At 39.9% G+C, this 23,579-nt stretch overlaps 1 protein-coding gene across 2 annotated transcripts; it reads left to right on the plus strand.

Moving 5' to 3' along the window:
• Positions 1–36: 36 nt before the first annotated feature.
• On the plus strand, positions 37–20,539 carry dkc1 (dyskeratosis congenita 1, dyskerin). Of its 2 annotated transcripts, none has more exons than XM_081391264.1 (15): positions 37–261; positions 1,061–1,122; positions 3,868–3,954; positions 4,270–4,361; positions 4,551–4,735; positions 4,836–4,900; positions 7,951–8,077; positions 10,093–10,223; positions 11,656–11,799; positions 11,877–11,997; positions 12,191–12,309; positions 12,400–12,503; positions 14,359–14,407; positions 18,878–19,030; positions 19,162–20,539. In XM_081391264.1, exons 1-15 carry the CDS (start codon positions 246–248, stop codon positions 19,228–19,230), a joined length of 1,524 nt encoding a protein of 507 aa, XP_081247390.1. In that variant the 5' UTR covers positions 37–245; the 3' UTR covers positions 19,231–20,539. The 2 variants fall into 2 exon arrangements, 1 of the variants encoding a protein (XP_081247390.1); XR_014031987.1 differs by lacking the exon at positions 19,162–20,539 and adding an exon at positions 15,631–16,899 and having other exon boundaries at positions 170–261; positions 14,359–14,780; positions 18,525–19,030.
• The last annotated feature ends 3,040 nt before the right edge of the window (positions 20,540–23,579 follow it).

The following is a 23,579-nucleotide window of genomic DNA, read 5'->3' on the forward strand; positions in this document are numbered from 1 at the left end:
TAGTTTATCTTCCCTCATTTCACCCTAATCATTCCTGAAACAAGGCGCTGATTTTCCTGTGATCCCATAGGAAGGGGCTCTGCTTGCTCCCTCGTGCGACCACGTTCCACGTTCTCAGCGTTATAATATCGCGATACTACATATCCCGCGAGATGTGAGCCCGCTCTCTCCGCCTCTCCGCAGAGTAAAGCGCATGCGCGAGCCGTCACACGTGCTGCTGTCCTCTGAAGCGCGCAGCAGCGAAGATGGCGGACGTGGAGAGTAAGATCATGCTTTACACATTTGCGTTAATTTTGCTACGATTGCTGTAATTTTGCTTACATTTAAAATGTACTTTAATGTGCATGTATTCACATATATCATGCGATTAAGAAGGGTAGAAGTAAGCTAATCAGAGCTGAGTTCTTAACTTCATCAGCACGCATGATTCCCGGGTGCGTGTAGAAATGCGTGACCTGTGCTTATGCGCTCATTAATGCGTCTTATTGCTATTTAATGCTACTGGTAATGCTAGTTTATTTATTTTATTAAATGCTTGAAGAAAATAAAAGGTGGGGAAACTATTAATGGTAGTTTATCTATTTCCCCAACATATTTACCCGTCATTAGCTAGCTAATAATATAGGAAGTAAATGTATTTCTGCTTGCATGGAACCCGGATAACTTTACTGTTTATAAACAGTCTTAGTAAATAAATTAAAGATGATACAGTAAATGGGCAGATTTGCGGCTACTTTAAGTTATCACATTTCTGCAAACCTCACTGTCTATTAATACTTGCAAATTATTATTTTTCTCTTTGCTACTTATTTATCGTAGCGCAATGTGATCGGCAGTGACAGACAGTGGTGTAATGTAACGTTTAACGTTAATAATGTAGTTTTAAATCTGTTTTATGGTAAGTTAGAGCGCTAAATCAAACGCCACGTGCTGCTCGCACAGGCCACGTGGTCCCGCTATGTGCACGCGCTCGATGAAGAAACCAGATTTAACATACTTTATGTGTAGATCTACACAACTGACTCTCATACTTAATGTATGCTATTTGTTTTGTCCTCAGTTGGTTCAGCCAAGAAAGAGAAGAAAAGAAGATCACAGAAAATTTCATCAGGAGATGTTGGGGTAATTACAGTTTTATAGGCATGCATTTTTCTTGATTTCTGTTTCCTTTGTGAATTTTTTTTTTGTTGAAAAGATATTTTATTAATGTTATGCTATGTCCTCTGTAGTGACACCAGGACTTAGTAGTTAAAAAAAAAATAAAAAAAAATACAAAGACATGAAATTACATGTATAGGCAAAAACAGTGGTTTTATTTTTCTTTCAGCAATCAATTTTCAGGTTTCAGGATTTTATTTTAAACCAAACTTTGTATAAAGATGATTCTCAGCTGTTATGAAAGATATAATGGAACGAATTGATGCACCATTTTACTTTATTGGTAAAATGGCCATAACTGGGTTTTCCCATTCAATACAATGTATCTTACACGCATCTAATCTGCATGTTCATGTGTTCTTGCAGCAACATGTCATGAAAATAGTGGAAGAATGGGAGTAATAACTGGCAACACTTCCATAATATCTAGTATTTCTTAGGAATAGGGATCTATAATTCCACTTGTCTCCCAGAACTCCTGATAAACCTGCTGTAAGTCCTGGTGTCTCTACAGTGGATATGTATGAAATCAGTGCAATGTTTTATAACAAAGTCATATTTTGATCAGAAACCCCATAACGTTTTCCAGAGATGTTGATTTGACAAACAATTTGAGAAGTAGTCAGATTTAAATAATTACAAAACTCATATTTCCGATTATAAGAGTGCTACATTAGATCACTCAATTAATGTCAGTCATTTTTAAAGACCCATGAGAAGTTGTTGTGATGGTGAAACCTCCAAAAATGTGGTGTCTGAAATAGGGGTGGGCGATATAGCCTCAAAATTATATCACGATATTTCAAGAATATTTGCGATAATGATATTTATGACGATATAGAAAAAAAAAGTTGACAATTTTTTTTATTACATTTATCTCACCTAAATGTTTGCTCACTCATTGTGTTTTTACAATTGTTTTACAAAAAAGTAGCAAAAAATATATACAAAATAATAAAGATACAAATAAAGAGAAAAGTTTTTGGGTAGGTCTAACACTAGTATTCAGAAATGCTACAGAAACTGTATAAGGTAATCAAATGTAAAATAACACTGATAGTCCTGACTAAATTAAATGCATAGGATATTAATTCTGATTTCTTACAATGAAAGCTATCTTTTGTTGTTTTGACGACAATGACAGACACATATGGCTGCTGTCACTTTTAGAGCTAGTGCCCGGATCCATTACTGTTTTCATGATGCTGACTGTCACATTGTCACACGCGTTTTATGCTAATTCCAGACATAACCGACTGTTTATGAATATACTAACCACGACCGGCATTTTTACACAATTTTTCGTGTTCACGATATAATCCGTGAAAAGGAACTTTTGTTACTCGCGAGCTGTTCGTGAGACGGCTTTACTGTATACATGTATACATGTATGCACGCAGAGTAAACAGAGCGCGCGAGAGTATTGAATAGTTTAAAATCGCAAATGTTTAAACTGATAAGACTTAAAAAGAAGTGAAAATGATAAACTTTAGTTACGATGCAAGTGACCGTCATGTCCTGACTGCTAAACACGAGTGTGGTATCGACGCTTGACTTGTGCAACCCATTTTGAGAGCGAGAGAGAGAAGACGCGGCACTGGTTGATAATATTGCGTCTTGGAGAAACTCACACGGTTGGTAATATTGCGTCTTGGAGAACTTTTAAAAATTATTGATTTGATCGTCATTGGAGGCTGACTTGCTGCTCTCACGCTCAGACAGGTGTTGTTGTTGTGCGTGCTAGGGAACGTAATGTGCCATACATATCAGTGATATCGCGATATGACGCTTTTTTTATCATGTAAAAATTTATACCGGTATTATCGTGGACGGTATGATATGGCACAGTCCTAGTCTGAAAGCCCTTAATGTGCTCTTTACAGGACATTCACACTTAAAACCTGTGGCTTTCACTATAATGTGTCCACAACTGAATGTCTGGTCCAATGTTTTTGTTTTTGTCTAAAATTTTATTTTCATATTGTAATGAGTATAACGATATTCACTGTAGGGCAGACTTTGATTTTACATCAAAATGATTTGTCTGGAACATTTGATCAATCATAGACAACTTTTCGTATGAATTTGGATGGTATCGATACCAACTTATGCAATTTTGGTGTTGACAACACTACCTGATTATTATCTAGGGGTGTAACGATCCCCTCATGTCACGATTCGATACATATCATGATACTGAACTCACGATACAATATTTTCACGATACTTCAAGACAAATGATAAAATGTTAACAAAAAATGAACTGTTGATTAAAATGCTAAATTTGATGTTTCATTGTGTGTGTAAATGAATAGTCTTGGACTTGGTGCTGAAACCCAAAGCACAGGACAATAGAGACGCCAGAATAACAATATTCATGATTCTGAAGCTGAAAATACTGAATTACTGTAGACGAATATTCTCTGTCACTGACCAAATATATTTAAAATAATGTAGGATGCTTTTTACTGGTAACAGGCATTATCAGGATACACACATATTCCCCCATTGCATTATTATACATTATATTCAACATTATATATAGTAGTTTAATATCATTTTTTTCTCACACAGTAATTTTTATTTTGGGGGAACTATCCACGATACATATTGTTGCATTTTTGTATTGCAATTTTTTTTATCACAAACTAGTTTTTGTTCATTTCCAAAATCAGTTTACCAATAAACTCATTGAACTCTTTCCATCAGGACATTCAAGAAAGTGGAGACTTCCTGATCAAACCCGAGTCGAAGGTCGCGACCTTGGACACGTCTCAGTGGCCATTGCTCTTGAAGGTCAGTGTCTGTTTACCCACAAACCCTTTCACCAAGCGTGAGTGTGTCATGATGAACGTGTTTATCCATTCGCTGAGCGCTAGTGTTCCTGTCCCTCGCCGGCCCCGCGGCTCGTTCTGGGTCACAGGGTTTCGGCGCGTGGTTCTGCTCGCCTGGGCCGGTGTTCTGCCGGGTCGGCGGGTCAGGGTCACGATGCTGGTGCGAGGGGTCAGGCCACTTCTGACAAAGACGATTAGACATCTCTGATCACACACACACACTTCGGTCTAACTTTCTGACGTCACTTCTGCTTCTAACCTACATGTTTTTCTACAGCATTTTGATAAGCTCAACATCCGGACGGCTCATTACACTCCTCTGCCACACGGCTCCAATCCGCTCAAGAGGAACATAAGTGATTATGTCAGGTAGGAAATCTCGTATTTGTGTTGTCAAAAGTGATGTAAGCCACATGATGATGTGATGTAGATTGCATTAGCACTTTGTGCGAAGATGACCTGCTATCTATCACCCCAGACTGATGGTTCCTCCACAGATGTGAGTGTATCATGAAGTTGTACCTCAAGTTCACACAAGTGTTGAACCTGTGTTCCCAGAGCTGGTTTCATTAACCTGGACAAACCTGCCAATCCCTCTTCCCATGAAGTCGTCGCGTGGATCAAGAGGATTCTTCGTGTCGAGAAAACGGGTCACAGTGGCACTCTTGACCCCAAAGTCACGGGTTGCTTGATCGTGTGTGTAGAGCGAGCCACGCGATTGGTTAAATCCCAGCAGAGCGCAGGTGGGTCATCCGCAGCACTTCCAGGTCAACAGTTTGACCCGTTCAGCCTCACATTAAAACTAGCAGCCTTTCCTTACTACTCTTGTCTCATTGCTTTTAGGCAAAGAGTATGTGGGCATAGTACGGCTGCACAATGCACTAGAGAACGAACACCAGCTAGCCAGGGTAAGTAGGAATGAGTTCTGCTTTAAACAGAGGTGGGGAATATGACGGATAAACTCTGGGATTGTTAGAAATAATCATCCAATAGGGATTACGAATGTTTTTTTTCTTTAATTCTAAAGAAAGGTGCTTTTGTCGAAGAACTTGGAGACAAAACGAATACATTAGATTCATTAAAGGGGTGGTTGATTATGATTTGACTTTTCTAACTTTAGTTGGTGTGTAATGTTGCTGTTTGAGCATAAACAAGATCTGCAAAGTTACGACACTCAAAGTTAAAAGCAAAGGGAGATATTTTATTTTAAAGAAATCAATTTTTAAGGACTACAACAAACGGCTTGTAGACTACAATGAGCTTCTTCACGGGTTAGTGACATCACCAACCCCAATATTTACATAAACCCCGCCCCTGAGCATGATTTATAGAGTATCAAGACAGAATATGCTAATCAATGACTAGAAGATAACTACACATCAGCTTCATAAATTCACCAACTAACCATTCAGAAATGTTGTCTACATGTTGTCACTTCTTCTTGAGTCTCTCCATCCTTTTCTGACTCCGTTTTGAACATAAAAGGCTGAAAGTTTTAGAAATTTTCAGTGCATGTGTGTGTGTGAGGTAAAATGACACAAGCTGTTAAAGCTCCGCCCCCTGCACCGGGAGCAGCAGCTCATTTGCATTTAAAGGGACAGACACAAAAACGGTGCTTTTTTTTTTTTACTTTAACATGTTATATAAAAATATCTGTGGGGTATTTTGAGCTTGAACTTCACACACACTCTGGGGACATCAAAGACTTATTTTACATCTTGTGAAAAGGGCATTATACCACCCCTTTAATCACCAACATTCTGTCGTAAAACTAACGCATGGGAAAAACGAAAGAATTGGGAACTTAGTTGTATTTCAAAAAGATTAGTTCTGCGCTTTACTGATCAAATACTCACACTTATGTGTCAATGCCGACTTAACTGACTGCATTTACGTTAACTCTCGTCATGTCTTCAGTGAACACAACCTGTACATAATCATACGAATGTCATTATATTGGATCAGTGCATTCAGTCTTAAAGTGACAGGAGCCTAATAAACCTGTTGCTGTCTGTCATTGTAATCAAACGACAGAGCGAATCACTCTCTGCTCTTGACCTGAAAAGCTTTATAGCATAATTAATTCAGTGAAGGCCATAGTTTATTTTATTAGTATCAAATTTCTGTATTGCTTCATCTTGAATACTGGGCTAGACTTACCAGAAATACACTGTCTTTGACTTTGAACGCATAATAGGGAATGATGGCAGAAATATACTATTGCATTTTTATAGAAATTTATTTATTAGGATTAACCCCTTGATGAACCATCTCGTTTTCGAGATATAACAGCGTATAAGTCACTAAATATCCACAACACAACAAAAATACAACCTAACAATACATCAACCAACAAAACACAAACATGAATTGAAAAATAACACCACAAAGTTGAAATAACAAAAATGTACAACAAAGTATATCAATGAATCGAATTATAAATAAGCGTCCAATTTAAACCAAAAATAGTGTCACCTTCAATGATAGCATGTACAGTCCACCGCAAAATGTGAGGATCAAGTTTGTTTAAACATACAAAATGATGTAATAGATCGAATATCTACAGGTAAATTATTCCAGTCTATTTTTGAAGAACCGTTTGTGCAACTTTAAGTGGTTCACTGCAATGAGTGCAACCAGTCTTAAAGTGACAGCAGCCTAATAAACCTGTTGCTGTCTGTCATTGTAATCAAACGACAGAGCGTAAAGCTTTTGTAGCGCATTTAATTCATTGTGAAGACTATAGTATTTATTTATTATTATTCAATTTCTGTATTTCATGCTTTAATAATAGGCTGAAAAACACTCTTTGACTTTAAAAACCCCTCTGGTTTAACGCATAAAAGTGAATAATTGCAGAAATCTATCGTTGTAGTTTTGAATAACGCCGTAAGTGTGTCGGTTCATTGCTCTGTGTGTGTGTGTGTGACATGATGAACTTGTTTATCCATTCTCTGAGTGTCTCTCGGCCCTCCTCTCTCTCTGCCGGTCTCGTGGCTCTGCTGCAGTGTTCTGCTGTATCGGATGCTCTCGGAGACCGTGCATGAGTGGAGGGCCTGGATTCACCGAAGAAGAGCTGACATTTCTGAACACGCAAAGGGCTTTCGCACCGGAACGGTTGATATGACCTGCAGAGGAACTCAACTACAGAGCGAAACATGAGGGGCTTTCGCACCGGAGCGAGCCGCCAGTGTGTTTCCCCGAGAACTAATGTTTCCCATAGGAACGTTTTCCTGGTTGCGTTCGCAGCGCCTGCAGGAACTCTGAAGTGACGTGAGACGCTTGTTGTTGAGACTTTTATTTTGACGTCTCTGAGAACGGCAGCGCTCTCATTCTCCGTGTTCATTAGTGTGTGATCTGTCTATCAGTGCCGTCTCATACGTTATCAGACAGAACTGTTACACACAGAGAGTAGACAGTGATGAAGAGTTATTAGCGTATGCCGTGTGTCTGATGAGCAGAAACACATAATCATGTTTCTCTTGTTCTCCTCAAAGTGCCGTTGGATGTTCTCCTCAGCGTAAAGGTTTAGAGGCTCATCTATCACTGTTTTACATGTTCGTAGAGTTAGTTTCTGGAGTAAATATATAGGCTCTAATCTGTGTGTTTTAAGAAGTGTTTCGGGTGTTTCGAGTGTGTTCAGCCAATCAGCGAACACTAACGTCACGGATAGTTCCTACAGCGCTGGTTTAGACCGACTCTAGGGTAGGAGGGTTAGGGTTACATTAGTTATTAGCTAAATTAGTTCCTCCATAAGGAGTTCCTAGAACTGAAATCATTCCTAGTTCCTGCGGTGCGAACGTGTCAAATTCCGGGATCTTCCGCCAATAGTTCTAGAAACTATGAAAGGTTCCTCCGGTGCGAAAGCCCCTATACACACATGGACCGTGATCGTGAATGAGTGCAGGAAGTCTTGTGTGTGAGTGAGATTGATCAATGTGTGCGTGTTTCTCTTCAGGCGATGGAGTGTTTGACAGGAGCGCTGTTCCAGAGGCCTCCGCTCATCGCTGCTGTGAAGCGCCAGCTGAGAGTTCGCACCATCTACGAGAGCAAGCTGATCGAGTATGACCCCGAGAGGAGACTAGGTTAGGAGCGCAAGCTTTATTTCTTCTTGACTCATTATTTGTAAGCCACATGATGATGTGATGTAGATTGCATTAGCACACTGTGCAAAGATGACTGTCTATCTATCACCCAAGACTGATGGCTTACTGCAAACCTCTACAGATCACTCGCATACGCAACTAGATTTTCATGCTAGGCGACTAAATGCCTCTCATTAGACTAGAGTTTCTCAAACTCGGTCCTGGAGGGCCGCTGTCCTGCACAGTTTAGCTCCAACCCTGATCAAACACACCTAGCTGTGAGTTTCTAGTGATCCTGAAGACATTGATTAGCTTGCTCAGGTGTGTTTGATCAGGGTTGGAGCTAAACTGTGCAGGACAGCGGCCCTCCAAAACCGAGTTTGAGAAACCCTGCATTAGACGTTGGCTTATAAATGTAGATTTCCCTCTCCAGTGTACGCCTGTGAAACGATTAATCGCATCCAAAACAAAAGTTTGTAAACGTAGTGTGTGTGTGTACTACATATCATTTGTTTGTATATATGAATACACACATGCATGTGTATATATAATTTTATATATAAATATTTTACATATAAAACACATTTTTCTTAAATATTTACTTGCGTGGGTGTGTGTGTATTTATATATAAATTATACACCGTACACACACACATTATGTAAGCAGACTTTTATTTTGGATGCGATCGGTCATGATTATCTCAAACACTGGAGCAGGGCTGTGAAATGAGGATTAATCCCATCCAAAATTAAAGTTTGTTTACATGTGTGTGTACTGTGTATAATTGTGTGTGTGTGTGTGTGTGTGTGTATATATATAATACACGCATGCATATATTTAAGAAATTGTTATTTGTATATATGAAGACTTCAGATGCAAAAGCCTCTAAGTGCCATCTAAAATTTTCTTCTAAAATGTTTATTTTTATCAAGCTTGTATGTTTATGTTCAGTTATTTCACTTTGATGGCAATGAAAATTACATATTAATGGTCATTAAAGTGAAATTACTGAACCTAAATATACAAGCTTGATAAAAATAACCATTTTAGAAGAATTTCAGATGGCACTTAGAGGCTTTTGCATCTGAAGTCTTCATATATACACACTCAGACACATACTCACACTCTCAGACACATACTCACTCACTCACACTCTCAGACACATACTCACTCACAGACACATACTCACTCACTCACACTCACAGACACATACTCACTCACTCACACTCACAGACACATACTCACTCACTCACACTCACAGACACATACTCACTCACTCACACTCACAGACACATACTCACTCACTCACACTCACAGACACATACTCACTCACAGACACATACTCACTCACTCACACTCACAGACACATACTCACTCACACTCACAGACACATACTCACTCACACTCACAGACACATACTCACTCACTCACACTCACAGACACATACTCACTCACACTCACAGACACATACTCACTCACAGACACATACTCACTCACTCACACTCACAGACACATACTCACTCACACTCACAGACACATACTCACTCACTCACTCACACTCACAGACACATACTCACTCACACTCACAGACACATACTCACTCACTCACACTCACAGACACATACTCACTCACTCACTCACTCACTCACACACACATACACGCATACAATACGCAGTACACGCATATATTATGTAAACAAACTTTTATTTGGATGTGACTTCATCGTTTCACAGCCGTACTCCAGTGTTTGACATACAGGCTAATTATAAGTCAGTCAAGCATTTTTTTTTTTTTTTAATGATAGAGTTTAAGTTTACTTCCAGATAATGTAAAAGCTGTGCCACTTCACAAAGATAAAATAATTTGGTGCTATCATTCACACACAGGCACATAAAATATACAAGCCAGTGGCTCTTCGATTGCTCAGGTGTGTGTAGAGGGTTAAATCCACTGTGATGACTTGGTTTCGGAAGTGCAGGATTGAGAGTGTGTGTGTGTGTGTGTGTGTTGCAGGTATTTTCTGGGTGAGCTGTGAAGCGGGCACATACATCCGAACGCTGTGTGTGCATCTGGGTCTGCTGCTGGGCGTCGGCGGGCAGATGCAGGAGCTGCGCAGGGTTCGCTCGGGTGTGCTGGGAGAAATGGTACGGTGAGAACCCGCACCCAAAGTGTTGAGTTCGGTTCTGGGCTTCATCCCCAGTTCTGCTAATTAATCTTTGGGACAGAAAATGGCTGAGTGTTAAAATCATGAAGTGGTTATTGTTTGACCTCCTTCATCAAACTTCAGCCGACACAAACTGCTTCAGGATCATGTTCATCATCCGAGTCGTAGGCTAGTAATGATCACTCTCTCCGGTTCCTAACCCCACCCAGTGTAGCTACTTAATTATATTTTTGAGTATAAATTCGTACCGAGAAATTAGCTAAACCTGACGATCTCCCAAAACCTCTTTCTGGAGATCTGTGCATGTGTAAAAATGATTAAAATGCTGAAGGGTGTTGGTTAGGTTATGTTTTTATAACTATCTGTATATAGATGCAATAGAATCTATGCAATGTCCCCAATTTAGATAACTCTGCAAACTGTTTAAAAAAATTTATGTCTGATTTTATTTTACAACACCAAATCGCAATGTTCAACTTTGAAGTAAAACGGGTTGTTATAATACCAAAATATTAAATGGATGTAAAACTTGACTATTCTCAGTGCCAATTTCAATATCACAATGAAAACTATTGCTAGCTAACTAATGAAGACAACATAAACGGGCAGTAAAAGGAACAATCACAGCGTATCCGCAGTCTTTTCAGCCACACTGAATCATTTCATTCTTAATATAATTCAAATTATCACAGAAGTACTGTGATAAAAGTTTATAGTTCAGACAAAAACTGTCTACAGTAGTGATAAATGTAGTAAATCACCGCTTGAAAGTAAATTGACCATTCAAATAAAGATTGCCAGTTGCGTCGTTACTCCAGTAGGCGGCGACAAGTGACCGTTAGAAATTGCAGTTTTCAAGAGATTCGTTCTTTGAGTGAGTCGTTTAATTGTTCATTTTGAACAGACTGCAGCAATTAACAATGTCAGAAGCTGATGACAGTAAATGCATGTCATTTTGTTAGTTCTCTATTTTAAAGAGAAAATATTTTATTAGTCCTTGCATGCTCTGACGCACAACACGAGAAATTTAAATCTTAAAAACCATTTAAAAACTTAAATGGTTTAAAATAGCTAACATTTAAACGGCTAATGCTTAAACATGTAAAATGATGCTTTGAGACATAACGGCCTTAAGTATAGTTCTTAATATAATTAAAATGATCACAAAATGAAAGTTTATAGTTTGGATATAAACACTGACGTCTACAGTAGTGATCAAATGGAGTCGATCACCTTTTGAAAGTAACTTTGACGATCTTTATTTGAATGGTCGTTACATTGTTACACCAGTAGGTGGCGACAAGTGGCGGGTATTTTTAATTTGAAACGCACAGAATCGGTTTAAACGCATAAAACATGTTGCATGACATTAAAAGTGTTCAGTTGTCTGACCCCAGTGTGTGTGTCTGTAGGATAACCTGGTGACGATGCACGACGTGCTGGACGCGCAGTGGCAGTTCGACCACAACAAGGACGAGACGTACTTGAGGAGAGTGATCTTCCCTCTGGAGAAGCTGCTCATCTCACACAAGAGGATCGTCATGAAGGACAGCGCTGTAGGGACTCTCCTTCTCTCTGCAGAATCAGCTCAGATCGTTCAGTTTGGGATTATAATGACGTGTTTCTGTGACAGGTGAACGCTATATGTTACGGCGCTAAGATCATGCTACCAGGCGTCCTGCGATATGAAGATGGCATCGAGATCAATCAAGACATTGTCATTATAACTACTAAAGGAGAAGCCATTTGTACAGGTAAATCACGTTTGCAATCCTAGCATGCACTGTTTTAAGCCACATGATGATGTGATGTAGATTACATTAGCATTACTGCGAAGATGACTGTCTATCTATCACCCAAGACTGATGGCTGTGTGAAACGCTTCATCTGTTAGCAGGGATGCTAATGTGTTTTAGCCGATTCTCATTGTTTTGGTGTTTTCCGCAGCGGTGGCCCTGATGACGACAGCCGTCATATCCACATGTGATCACGGGGTTGTTGCTAAAATCAAGAGGGTCATTATGGAGCGAGACACGTATCCACGCAAATGGGGTCTCGGACCGAAGGTGAGGAACACCGAGAAATCACACGCTTCAGTGCTGACGTCTGTGTGCGCGTTTGTGTTTCATAACATTTTCACAACATTCTTGTTTCAGGCTAGTCAGAAGAAAATGATGATTCAGAAAGGACTTCTGGACAAACATGGCAAGCCGAACGGCAGCACTCCTGCGGACTGGAAAGAGGGATACGTGGACTACAGGTACGCATGACTGGAGGAGGGATGCTTTAGTGGAGGAGGAGGAACTGACTTTGTTACTTTTATTGCGATAGTGTTCACAAAGCAGGAGCAACAATAGCAATGGGTGAAAAACAGTTGATAGTCTGTTTTCAAATGGACAACATGAGTGCCAGAGTCTACTTTCTAGTCCAAGGCCCAGTTTACAGCTGGTGTTGAGATGCGTTTTGGTGGATCGGGTCACAAGTAGATGTGGGAGACACACCTGTTTACACCCAGGGCCGCTCCCGGGGGCGGTTCAGCGAAAAGAGGCGTGTTCCGGCGCAAACGTTTCCTGGTGCTATTTTGCAGTTTCAGAAAACAATTCCTCCACTGACCAGGAGAAACCTTGTCTAAAGTCAGTGGTGCGTTGCACATGTTATTCAGATGCTATTTTAAGGGCGCATGCTTGGCCATAACGTAGCGTGTGCACATACACTCTCATCTACACAGACGCAGTAGTTCACATTTTTGCAAACCATACATAATTACAAGGAAAAATATTCCTCATGAGGGAAATCACTGTTGTGTCCATGAAGATGTGAAAAATAGGCATAAATCTATCTTACACATTTACCCAAATTATCATACGCCTGTTTAACCGAAGCTAATTTGGGTGTTTCTCCATCCCCAATGTCACTTCTCTGTGTTTTACGGCCCTGACGAGAACGTCGGTCTCCTCGGCTGTGAACCGCTCCAGGCAAATCCGCCGTTATAATAGCAATCCGCCATGGAACAAGCGCGCCGGCTCTTAAAGGGATTTTGAGATGTCGCTCTGATTGGTTTATTTCACGTTACGCCCAAACCACACCTATGAGTAATGAAGCAACTTCAGACCAACACATTTTAGATTTGCGTCGGGCTCAAGAGTCATTTATCCCGCCCACAAAGTTACTTGCGTTTTGCGCTTGATACTTGCGTTTCAGATCGTTAAAATAGGGCCCATGGTGTTTTAATCCACTTTCAACCACTTCTGTCCTGATTTCTTCAGAGGAGGGTCTATGAGCGGGTAAATGTGTGTTTTCAGATCTTTCAATCTATCTTTCAACACGACAGATAAACACACAGAGAGCATCAGCTTTAGTTTCTGCTCTGACAGACACAAGATCAGCCGAGCTCTGTGAGTGTGTGTTAGAAATCAGGAATGCTGAGAGAACAGTGTGTTTGAAGAGGGAAATCGAACCAAACACAAACTCGTGTCTCCAGCTGATAAAGTCTAAACCCGTCCGGCTCGAGCTCTTCTCATAATGTTCACTCATTATCCAGTAGACGGAGAGAAGACGTTCTTTAGTGGCTGTTTGAACACACTCGATCACATGAGCGTTTACACTACGAAAGCAAACCGGTCGAATGTGTTTAACTCCCTCTGGAAGTGGACGAGCTCAAAGCGCTTTAGACCCGTTTACACCTGTTTAGAGTCATCCACTTGTGATCCGATCTTATGGCTTTTAATACTCTAAACTTATGATTTTAATCTTAATACCAGGTGAAAATTAGCCCTAAAACACACATTAATCCGGTTTACATTCTTAGTGTCCACAGGATGGCGCTATTTATCAGTGGATCTGATATATTACAAAACCTGAAAGGCAATAAAGATAAAATGCAGCTGATTCTGGGAGCTCTTCCGTGTTTATCCGAGGGGTTTCCGCAGACTGTTATCCCTGTCTGGTCTGCGGTGACCTTAGAGGGAGTCTGTCTGCTACAGTAAACCCTGAGCTCGGGATCTGGCGTCTGCAGCGTGCCGGCGTCCCCGGAGCTCTCGGGACACACCCACCGCCAGATCCTCAGGAAAGAGTCGTGTGTCGTATGGGATTTACCTTTATTTTCTCTCTCCTAGCACGGCGAAAGTGAAGAAGAGTGAAGCGACTGCTCAGACCGCAGCAAAGGTACATGTGACTTCTCAGTTTTCTTTGTGATCACTCACTAAAATCAGCTTGTTGAATTAAACTAGGTTGATTCTCAATTTTGTTTTCTCTCATCGTGAACGGCCCTGCGTTTCAAATGGTATAATGTTATATAGTTGTATTATATACAATAATATAGTATAATTGTGAATAAAAATTAAATGAATGATTTAAAGCACTACTGTGTGTTCTTTATTAGACATTTTTGAAATGGAAATCAGCTTTGATATTTAATAAACTGTTAATTACAATAACTAGCTGATCAAACTATTGCTGAAAATAAAATAATTCATCAAGACAGAATCAGGTTAATGTTTGCATGCTGGGTAAAATCAGGGCAATGCTGTGTTTAAAGGTCCCGTTGCATGCGATTCCATGTTTCAAACTTTAGTTAGTGTGTAATGTTGCTGTTAGAGCATAAATAATATCTGTAAAATTATAAAGCTCAAAGTTCAATGCCAAGCGAGATATTTTATTTAACAGAGGTTGACTACAAAAAACGTCTCGATTGGACTACACCCCTCTACATCCTGCATTGGTGACATCACCAGAACCGTTTCTTGACTAACCTCCGCCCACAGGAATGCTCCCTCAACTCTACTGGCTACTTGCGCACTTCTTATAACTTAGCCTACTGTGTTTACTCAGCTCTTACGGTGATTTTCTGAAGTAAAACTGACGCTTCATCTTTTGTGTGATGTACAATAAACTTTATTAAACTCATCAGTACATGTTTGATCATCATTCAGACAGCAGACTTGTAGGCTATTAATAAATAATGGATACATAGACTACAAGCAGATGACAAATACGTTATAATAACCGTAATTAAACTACTAAACCATACCTGTTTCATCTCTATACAGCAATCTGACTCTGTAGGCATTATTGTCCGACTCGAAATGAACACCGTTACTGAGAGTTTCTGATATTATCATCATTCCGTGAGATGAATTTTTCCTGACAGACTGAGCGCGAGCTCATGAAGCTCCGCCCCCTGTGTCGTCCAGCAGCACCTCATTTGCATTTAAAGGGGACACACTGAAACGGCTCGTTTTTCTGAGCCCCAAAAAATGTCAATTTAAACATGCTGTAAAAAATGATCTGTTGGGTATTTTGAGCTCAAACTTCACATACACACTCTGGGGACATCAGAGACTTATTTTACATCTTGTGAAAAGGGGCATAGAACGGGACCTTTAAAGGTGCAGTCTGTAAGAATGACAGCTAGTGGTGTAAATAGGTACTGCAGCCCAAATGTAAATATCCCCGCCTCTTCAGACTCTGCTCACGGTTCCCAATGGAGCGAGCGCAATGGACAATGATAATTGGCAACGTGCAGTATCACACAGACCAAAACAAACACACATTCCAGCCTGGAAACACACATTTCAGAGTAGAATAACTGGCTGTAGAAATGTTTCAGAGAAATGAGTATGTGAACCTCAATATATGTGACTCTGGATCACGTCACCAGTCACATGTCGCACGGGTATATCTGTGGCAATAGCCAACAATACATTGTATGGGTCAAAATGATCGATTTTTCTTTTATGCCAAAAATTATTAGGATATTAAGTAAAGATCATGTTCCAAGAAGATATTTAGTAAATTTCCTACCGTAAATATATAAAACATGCATTTCTGTGAGTGAATGCAGCACAATCGCCAACATAAATGAACAACTTTAAAGGAGATTTTCTCAATGTTTAGATTTTTTGCACCCTCAGATTCCAGATTTACAATAGTTGTCTCTCGGCCAAATATTGTCCTATCCTAACAAACCATACATCAATGGAAAGCTTATTTATTCAGCTTTCAGTTGATGTATAAATAAAAAAATTGACCCATGTGACTGGTTTTGTGGTCTAGGGTAGAGCCCTGCGCGGGAGTGTTTTCTTCATCCCGCTCCCGCCCGCGCCCGCCGAATTTCTGACCATTACCGCCCACTCCCGCAACGTATGTGTTTCACTCCCGCCCGCTCCCGCAATATGTATGTCCACTCCCGCCCGCACCCGCAAAACTCTAAGAATTTATTCCCGCACAATAATAGAGATGCATTGATTTTGTGTCTTCTCCCGTCCCGCAGGAAAAAAACACATATTTGTATTGCTATTATTAAAGAGATTCATGGGGTTGTTTGTTTCGTTTCCCTGGGCGGCATAGCCTACTGGACACGTACAGGATAATGGAGGAAATCGAGTGTGCTGTTTTTGGATGGTTTTGTTTTCGTTTTTGCTGTTTTTTATTCAGGATACTCTGTCTTGCGCGTGCAATGATGACGCAGTGAATAGTGATGCTTCTCTCTGAACAATCAGCAGTCTGCCGTGTTTTCACGTCACATTTTAGTATCGCCTAAGCTCGCTCAGAACCCCGCCGGAGGGGGTACGAAAAAAAGTACCTGGAAGCAGATACAGTTACAACTTTTACACAGTGGAAAACCAAACAAAGGCGAGGCGAGCTGGTACTGTGTAGTGCAGGGGTGTCAAACTCATTTTCACTGAGGGCCACTTCAGCATTATGGCTGCCCTCAAAGGGCCGGTTGTAACTGTAAGACTTTTAAAATGTTAATATAGTGTCTCTTTATTTGATTATTACTTATTTAAGTTACAAATATATATGCATTTAGAGGGGTGTTTCTAGGTTTTAAAAACATCAGGGGCTAGGTAATAATGATTTGATACAGAGAATAATGTATTATTGTATATATATGCAAGGGTAAACTGGCTCAAAAATTCAACCTTGGCACTGTAGCCACACCAGCACACATTACCACACAGTCATGCGTATTGAAATGTGAGGTAGTTAGGGGGGTTCGGGGGCTTGCTCCCCCGAGAAAATTTGGATTTCTCAGACCTACATATGTGCATTTTAAGGTGTTTAAAGGCCAAAAAAATTGGATAACAATAGCTTTAAAAGCATGTCAGTGGGCAGTAGCATAAATTATTTGTCAAGATAACAGAGTCTTAAAAATGTGAACGAGGATAAATATTGCAATGAATGATCCAGACTACAAAATGGAAATGCAGAATGTTTCTGCTTATTGTTGACAATACACAATCACATATTCCAAACAGGAATGGCCTTAAATGAGAAATCTTTCAAGGATTATTTTGCATAGATGTTACATTTCAATCAAACATCAGTGCAATCTTTTTGTGTCCAGAGGCAAATGAGCAATTTATATTAGCATTAAAGATTGGTTTCAGCAACTTTCTTTCCTGAGTTAATCATTGTTTTTGGCACTAATCAGTTTTAAGTTAAATTGTTCACTCATAAAGACAGTCACTTGTCGCCACCTACTGGCTTAATGATGCAAGTCGCGCAAACACAGACAAAAGGAGTGATACAAATGGTGCAAAGGTTAATACTGGTACCTACAGTATATTAAAATAATATAAAATATCAATATATTATTCTTTAATCAGTTCTATGCAGCAGAATCAGATTTAACAGATTTATTTTTTGACCAATTGTCAAAATAAAGTATAGTCCTACAAAGCTATTTTTATCAAAGCATGAGCAGAGCAGGGAGGACCAGTGAACGAGAGGATCGTGATTCGTGTAATTTTACCAGTGTTGCCCAGCACGGCTATACACACCATGACTATACACATGTTACAGCACAGTAGTGCTATTGCAAAAAGAAACAAGTCCAGAGAAATTTCATGTCGGCACGTTTTTTTAGCGGACTTTGCCTTTCCGGTGAGCGTGAGCAGAGCTCGCAACACACACACACACACACACACACACACACGCGGAGGTTGCTTGCGGAAGATTGAGCAGAACGCGCTGTGAACACGGAGCGGAGAGCACAGCGCACACACACAGCGGAACGCGCTTAGAAGTTATGCATCTTCGGAAGCGGACTCGCACGCAAAGTCATAAAACACGTTGAGCCAGACAGAGTCAAACCATCGCAGAACACGGAGGGGCGCGGCGGCGGCTTTTTAGTATCTTTCGGTCAAAAAACGAAAATGTTATTTTCGGCCGAAATTTCTCGGCAGCCTAAATTTCCATATGCTCTCGCGGGCCATATAAAATAATGTGGCGGGCCGGATTTGGCCCGCGGGCCTTGAGTTTGACACATGTGGTGTAGTGGAAAAGCGCCATTATTGACATCTCCATCATGTTGCAAGGCTACCTCCCGATCCCGCAGTGTTTTTTTTTTAGCCGCCCATTCCCGCCCGCAGCAAAGTTCAAACCGCCCGCTCCCGCGAGATTTGCGTCGGGACCCGGCGGGACTCAATCTCAATGCAGCCCTATAGTCTAGGGTCACATATGCAAACCTATTATGGTATTTTTCTGCTTTAGTAGAGTGAGAGAGTGACATCCAGCACCTTGAAGCCGTTTATGATCTTACTCTAGAAGAGGAAAGAACGTTCAAGAACGAGGCTGTAAACAGTGTTTTGTGCTTCTCTTGGTATTGGATTAACTCTATTTGTTGTTTAGAGGAAACGTGATGAGAGCGGAAGTGAAAGCGGTGATGCTGTTGCTCAGGACACATCCAAGACAGAGGAAGAAATCAAAAAGGAGAAGAAGAAAAAGAAGAAAGAGAAGAAGCTGAAGCTGGCAGAAGAGGCTCCGGCGGAGGAGGAACCCGAGGTCAGCGGGTTTGAGCGCTCACCACACACACACACACACACACACACACACACACACACACACACACACACACACACACACGTCTGTTCGGTCAGTGTGAGGATGATGTACTAAACTCCTTTTACATGCAGGTTACGGAGAGCGCTAAGAAGAAGAAGAAAAAGAAAAAGGAGAAGGATGCAGAAGCGGCCTCAGAATGAACAGACTGGTGTAGTGTTGAGAGATCGCTCAAGCACTCGTGTGGACTGGACACTGGCTCTGATGATGGACAACGGGCCGGGTCTGCGGCTCTGACGTCCGTTCTTGTGAATGTTTGCGGTTCTGAATACTTGTTTTTTGTTGTTGTTTTTTTTGGTCGTCCAAATGAAACCCGTATCGCCCGGGTGCATTCATGTATTTGAAAGGTTTTTTTTTATTATTATTGTAAATACAGAAATTGTAATCAAATGAAACATGACTGACTTTTTACAAAAAAGGCCTCTTTGTTTCCTTCTGCATCTGCCATGTTTAAGAGGAGCCGATTCGTCCGCTCAGAGATTTCTGGGACCAGCACAGTCTTCGCTTGCTGCGGGTTTACGGGGTTGTGTTCGCTCTCTTCTGGCCTCTGATTGGACAGGATTCATCCTGGAACGACACCTGACTGTTTGCTAGATTCACTGACTGTCCCAGCAGTGCGAACAGCTTTCAGGAGGAGGCCTGTTATTAAAATCTAGTTTGGCCATGTAAAGTGATATTAAATGTATTTTTGTCTAAAGATTTAAAAAATAAGTTAATAATTTGATGCATCAGGCTTTTAGGGTTCATCTTATGATCACGTCTGACATAGAAAGAATATGAAGCCCATACTTGGAGAGTCCCAAACTGAGCAGCAATTTCATGCATATGTAGTTGATATGACCAAAAAGTTAAGATTCTGATAGTAATGTCAATCAATGAGATCTTATAACCGTATAATACACTGTAAAAAGTGATTACTTAATTTTGATTTTGCATTGTTTATTTACTTAAAGGCAACAGGTTTCCTCAATTTTTAAGTAATGTGCTATTATCAAGTTTGCATAACTTAATTTTAAGGCAATGGGTTTACTTATTTATTTTAAGTTATGCAAACTTGACAATTGCACATGACTTAATTTTAACGCAACAGGTTTCCTCAATTTTTAAGTAAATAAGTGAAAAATGTAAGTGAACACCTTAGTTTATGCTACTTGCAGGAAGTGCATATAAATATCAGTCTATATCTGCCAATGATGACTTGGTGAGATATATATAAATTGATCAAAGCACTCTAACTTTAAAACGTTAATGTAAAACAATGATGATTGACAGATGAACAAATAAACCTTCCTCAAAAGCCTGATGATCATATTTGATGCATTTTAACTTGATTATCCCTCTAGTTTCCTCAGCCCATTAAGGGCCTTTACACGGTTTCAACTATATAAACGTCACTAATTAAGAGGTTTCTGTTCATTTACATGACAACTGGTTTCCAAATGAAAGTTTTTGAAAACAATACCGTTATTGTGTCCATGTTAGCTACAAAAACAGAAATATGTGGGTTTTTTTTTGTAGTTTACACAGCGATGATAATGAATCTTTTCGAAATCTTCTGCTTTTAAACTGTTTTCAAGAGTTTTATTTTCCAGGCCCCAAAACACAGGAGGATAGCCACTAGTTTAACACTTTTAGTTGATCTGTGTGAACAGGGATCGTTATCTGAACATGGAAAGAAACTGTTAGTGCATCATTGTGTAAACATAGCCAGAGTTCATGTTGAAATATTACTAACAACATTTATATTATTTTATAAGAGCTCAGAGACGTGAACCTCCACCTGAAGGAGATGCGTTACAGGTGTGCTGAAATATCAATGGACGACGAAAGGCACGGGGTAGACTGTGCAACAGGGTTATCAGCAAAGCTTGATCATGTTGGTGATTTAGAGGCTTTAGAAATTCATGCATCAAATATGAAACGGTAGGTGTTGTTGGGTTGACATTCAAAGCTAATGGTATAAGCTCCTCAGTGCTCTTGAACTATCAGTGTGTGTTCTGTCCTGAGATGCATGGACTGCACATTACATATAATGTACAACCCCGGCAAAAAATAATTGTTAGTTCAACCATTGTTCATTGCATAATTATTATTTTTTTACACAGACTGTGAAAAAAAAAGAAAAAAGTGAAGAATGTATATTACATTCTTCACTTTTTTTTTTTTTTTTTTTTTTTTTGGACTGTTAAAAAAAAAAATGATGAAGCTAAAAAAAGCCAGAATGTCAAGCTATTGAACAAAACCTGTTTTTTAATCCCCTTTGTTTATTTGCTATATAGTGAAAAGGCTGGGTTAACAGGATGTTCACTTAGAAAGCTTAAGGTGAACCAACATTTCTAGCCATATCTAGGCCCTGAAAACAACATCGCAACAATAGCAGAGATCGGCGAAAGGCCACTTAGAAGCGTTATTAAATCTGGACACCAAATTAAAACGGGTTTCTAACTGCTTAAAGTGCAGAAGTGTGTAAACATGGATTGTCATTATTGTGTGTGTGTGTGTCTGCCAGATGATGGCACCAGACAGCAGCGAATCAGCGGCTGGGAAACTGCCGACACACATCTCTGGGGTTTTATAACCTCTCATATGCCAATAAAGCATGAAAAAAATATGGAAATAAAAATTCAGATGTACAGTCAAACCAAAAATTATTCAGACACCGGATATAGGCACAGTTTTTATATATTTTTCACTAGTGTGATCAGGACAGTAGTCCATTTATGTAAGTGAGGAGAGCAAAATAAAGTAAACTGTGACATATTATACCCAAATATTCTTCATACAGTGACTACCAGTAACATTTATACAAATTCGGCACCAAATATGATTCGGACACTTTGAGCTGATCATGTTTTGCTGAAGTGTGTTTTCTTTAATTGCTAATGCTCTTTTTACACACAGACTGAACACAATGAAGCATTGCTTGGTGATTGGTTGAGCTAAACTGGTATTATCTAATTGTGTAGTTAAATTGAACAGCTGACAGATATTCAACATAATTCATGTGTGAGACAGTCTAACAGAAGGACGGACAAAACCAGTCAAATATCAACTGAGTTCTGCTCATGTTTTATTACCATTCTCTAAACTATAGCGAATAAACTGTGATAATGTGAGAAATGTTGAAGGAGACTGAGTAAATGTTGGTTTGACTGTACGTTGATGATCTTTTGAATTGAATTGAGTGTCTACAATTTATTTGCAGTGTTGTGGTTGAAGATTCTTGACATGCAGATCCAAACAATATTGGACCCCATTGATTTCCATGGTATGGACCAGGGGCGTCGCTAGACACCTTTTACTGGGGCACGTGCCCCAGTATAAATCTGCTGTGCCCCAGTAAATCTGAAGTTTGAGTTTAACAATTTATTGTATTCGTCAGTGTATTTAATATGAATTATATTGTAGGGTAATAGAAATTCTCTATTTGCAACGCAGTAATAAAACAATCAACGCTTGTAAAAGCAACGCAGTTTAACCGAAAACAGAAACTGAACCGCGCGACAGAAATCCATGTCCGCGAGCGTCTGTTTCCAAGCAACTGCAGTGCAGCGCGCACATATTTGAACACACTGAAGTCCGGTCAGGTGTTGGCACGCTATTATAGGCTATGAAAACATTACGAAACAAAAGTTTGTAGATAATACAAATAATCTTATTTTTATTCATTATTGGCTTCTGTAGATGGACATCAGACTTTTTTTTTTTTGTACGAAGCAGGGACAGGGAAGCAGAAAGGAGAGATGATTAGTTTGAGGTAAGACTTGATAAACAATTTACATCATCAGACATCAGATGCAAAAGCATCAAGCCTCAGAAAAACCCATATGAAAAACCTCTGCCAAGAAATGGAATTGCACTTTACTATAGGCAAAAAAAACTTTTATACAGAAAAAGAGTGCACTAGTCTCGCATTAGCCTACAATGAATGAGAGAAGTGCAACGTGCATTATGGCGGAATAAGTCCCGTATTTTGTTCCGATCAGACTGTAAAAGAAGACGGACGACGCCGTAGCCTACTCTCTCTTCCATTGAAGAAAAGTGACGCCTAAGTCTTTGAGTCTGCGCAGTAGTGAGCGTGAAGTGAGAAACTTAGTTTTGAGAAAGAAAGAAATCATTTTTACCCCCTTGAATTTCTGTTTATATGCATTCTGTTTACATACATACACACACACACACACACACACACACACACACACACACACACACACACACACACACACACACACACACACACAGAGACAGTGCTTTAGAAATAGAGTTGAGTTTCTGACTTGCCATTTTTGCATATTCAGTGTGTGTGTGTGTGTGTAGATCCGTATACATATATGAGCTACAATATATTGTTTCACAGCAGCTTCACAATAGTAACAAATTAAAAAATCGCCTGAAAAGCAGCTTGGCCAACAAGCCAATAGTGTCAATATTCAGTTAATAGTCACTTCAGTGTTGATTCAGTTCAGTTCAATAACTGTATCAAACATCCTGTATA

Source organism: Scardinius erythrophthalmus, assembly GCF_964197995.2.
Source record: "Scardinius erythrophthalmus genome assembly, chromosome: 17".
Classification (NCBI taxonomy): Eukaryota; Metazoa; Chordata; class Actinopteri; order Cypriniformes; family Leuciscidae; genus Scardinius; species Scardinius erythrophthalmus.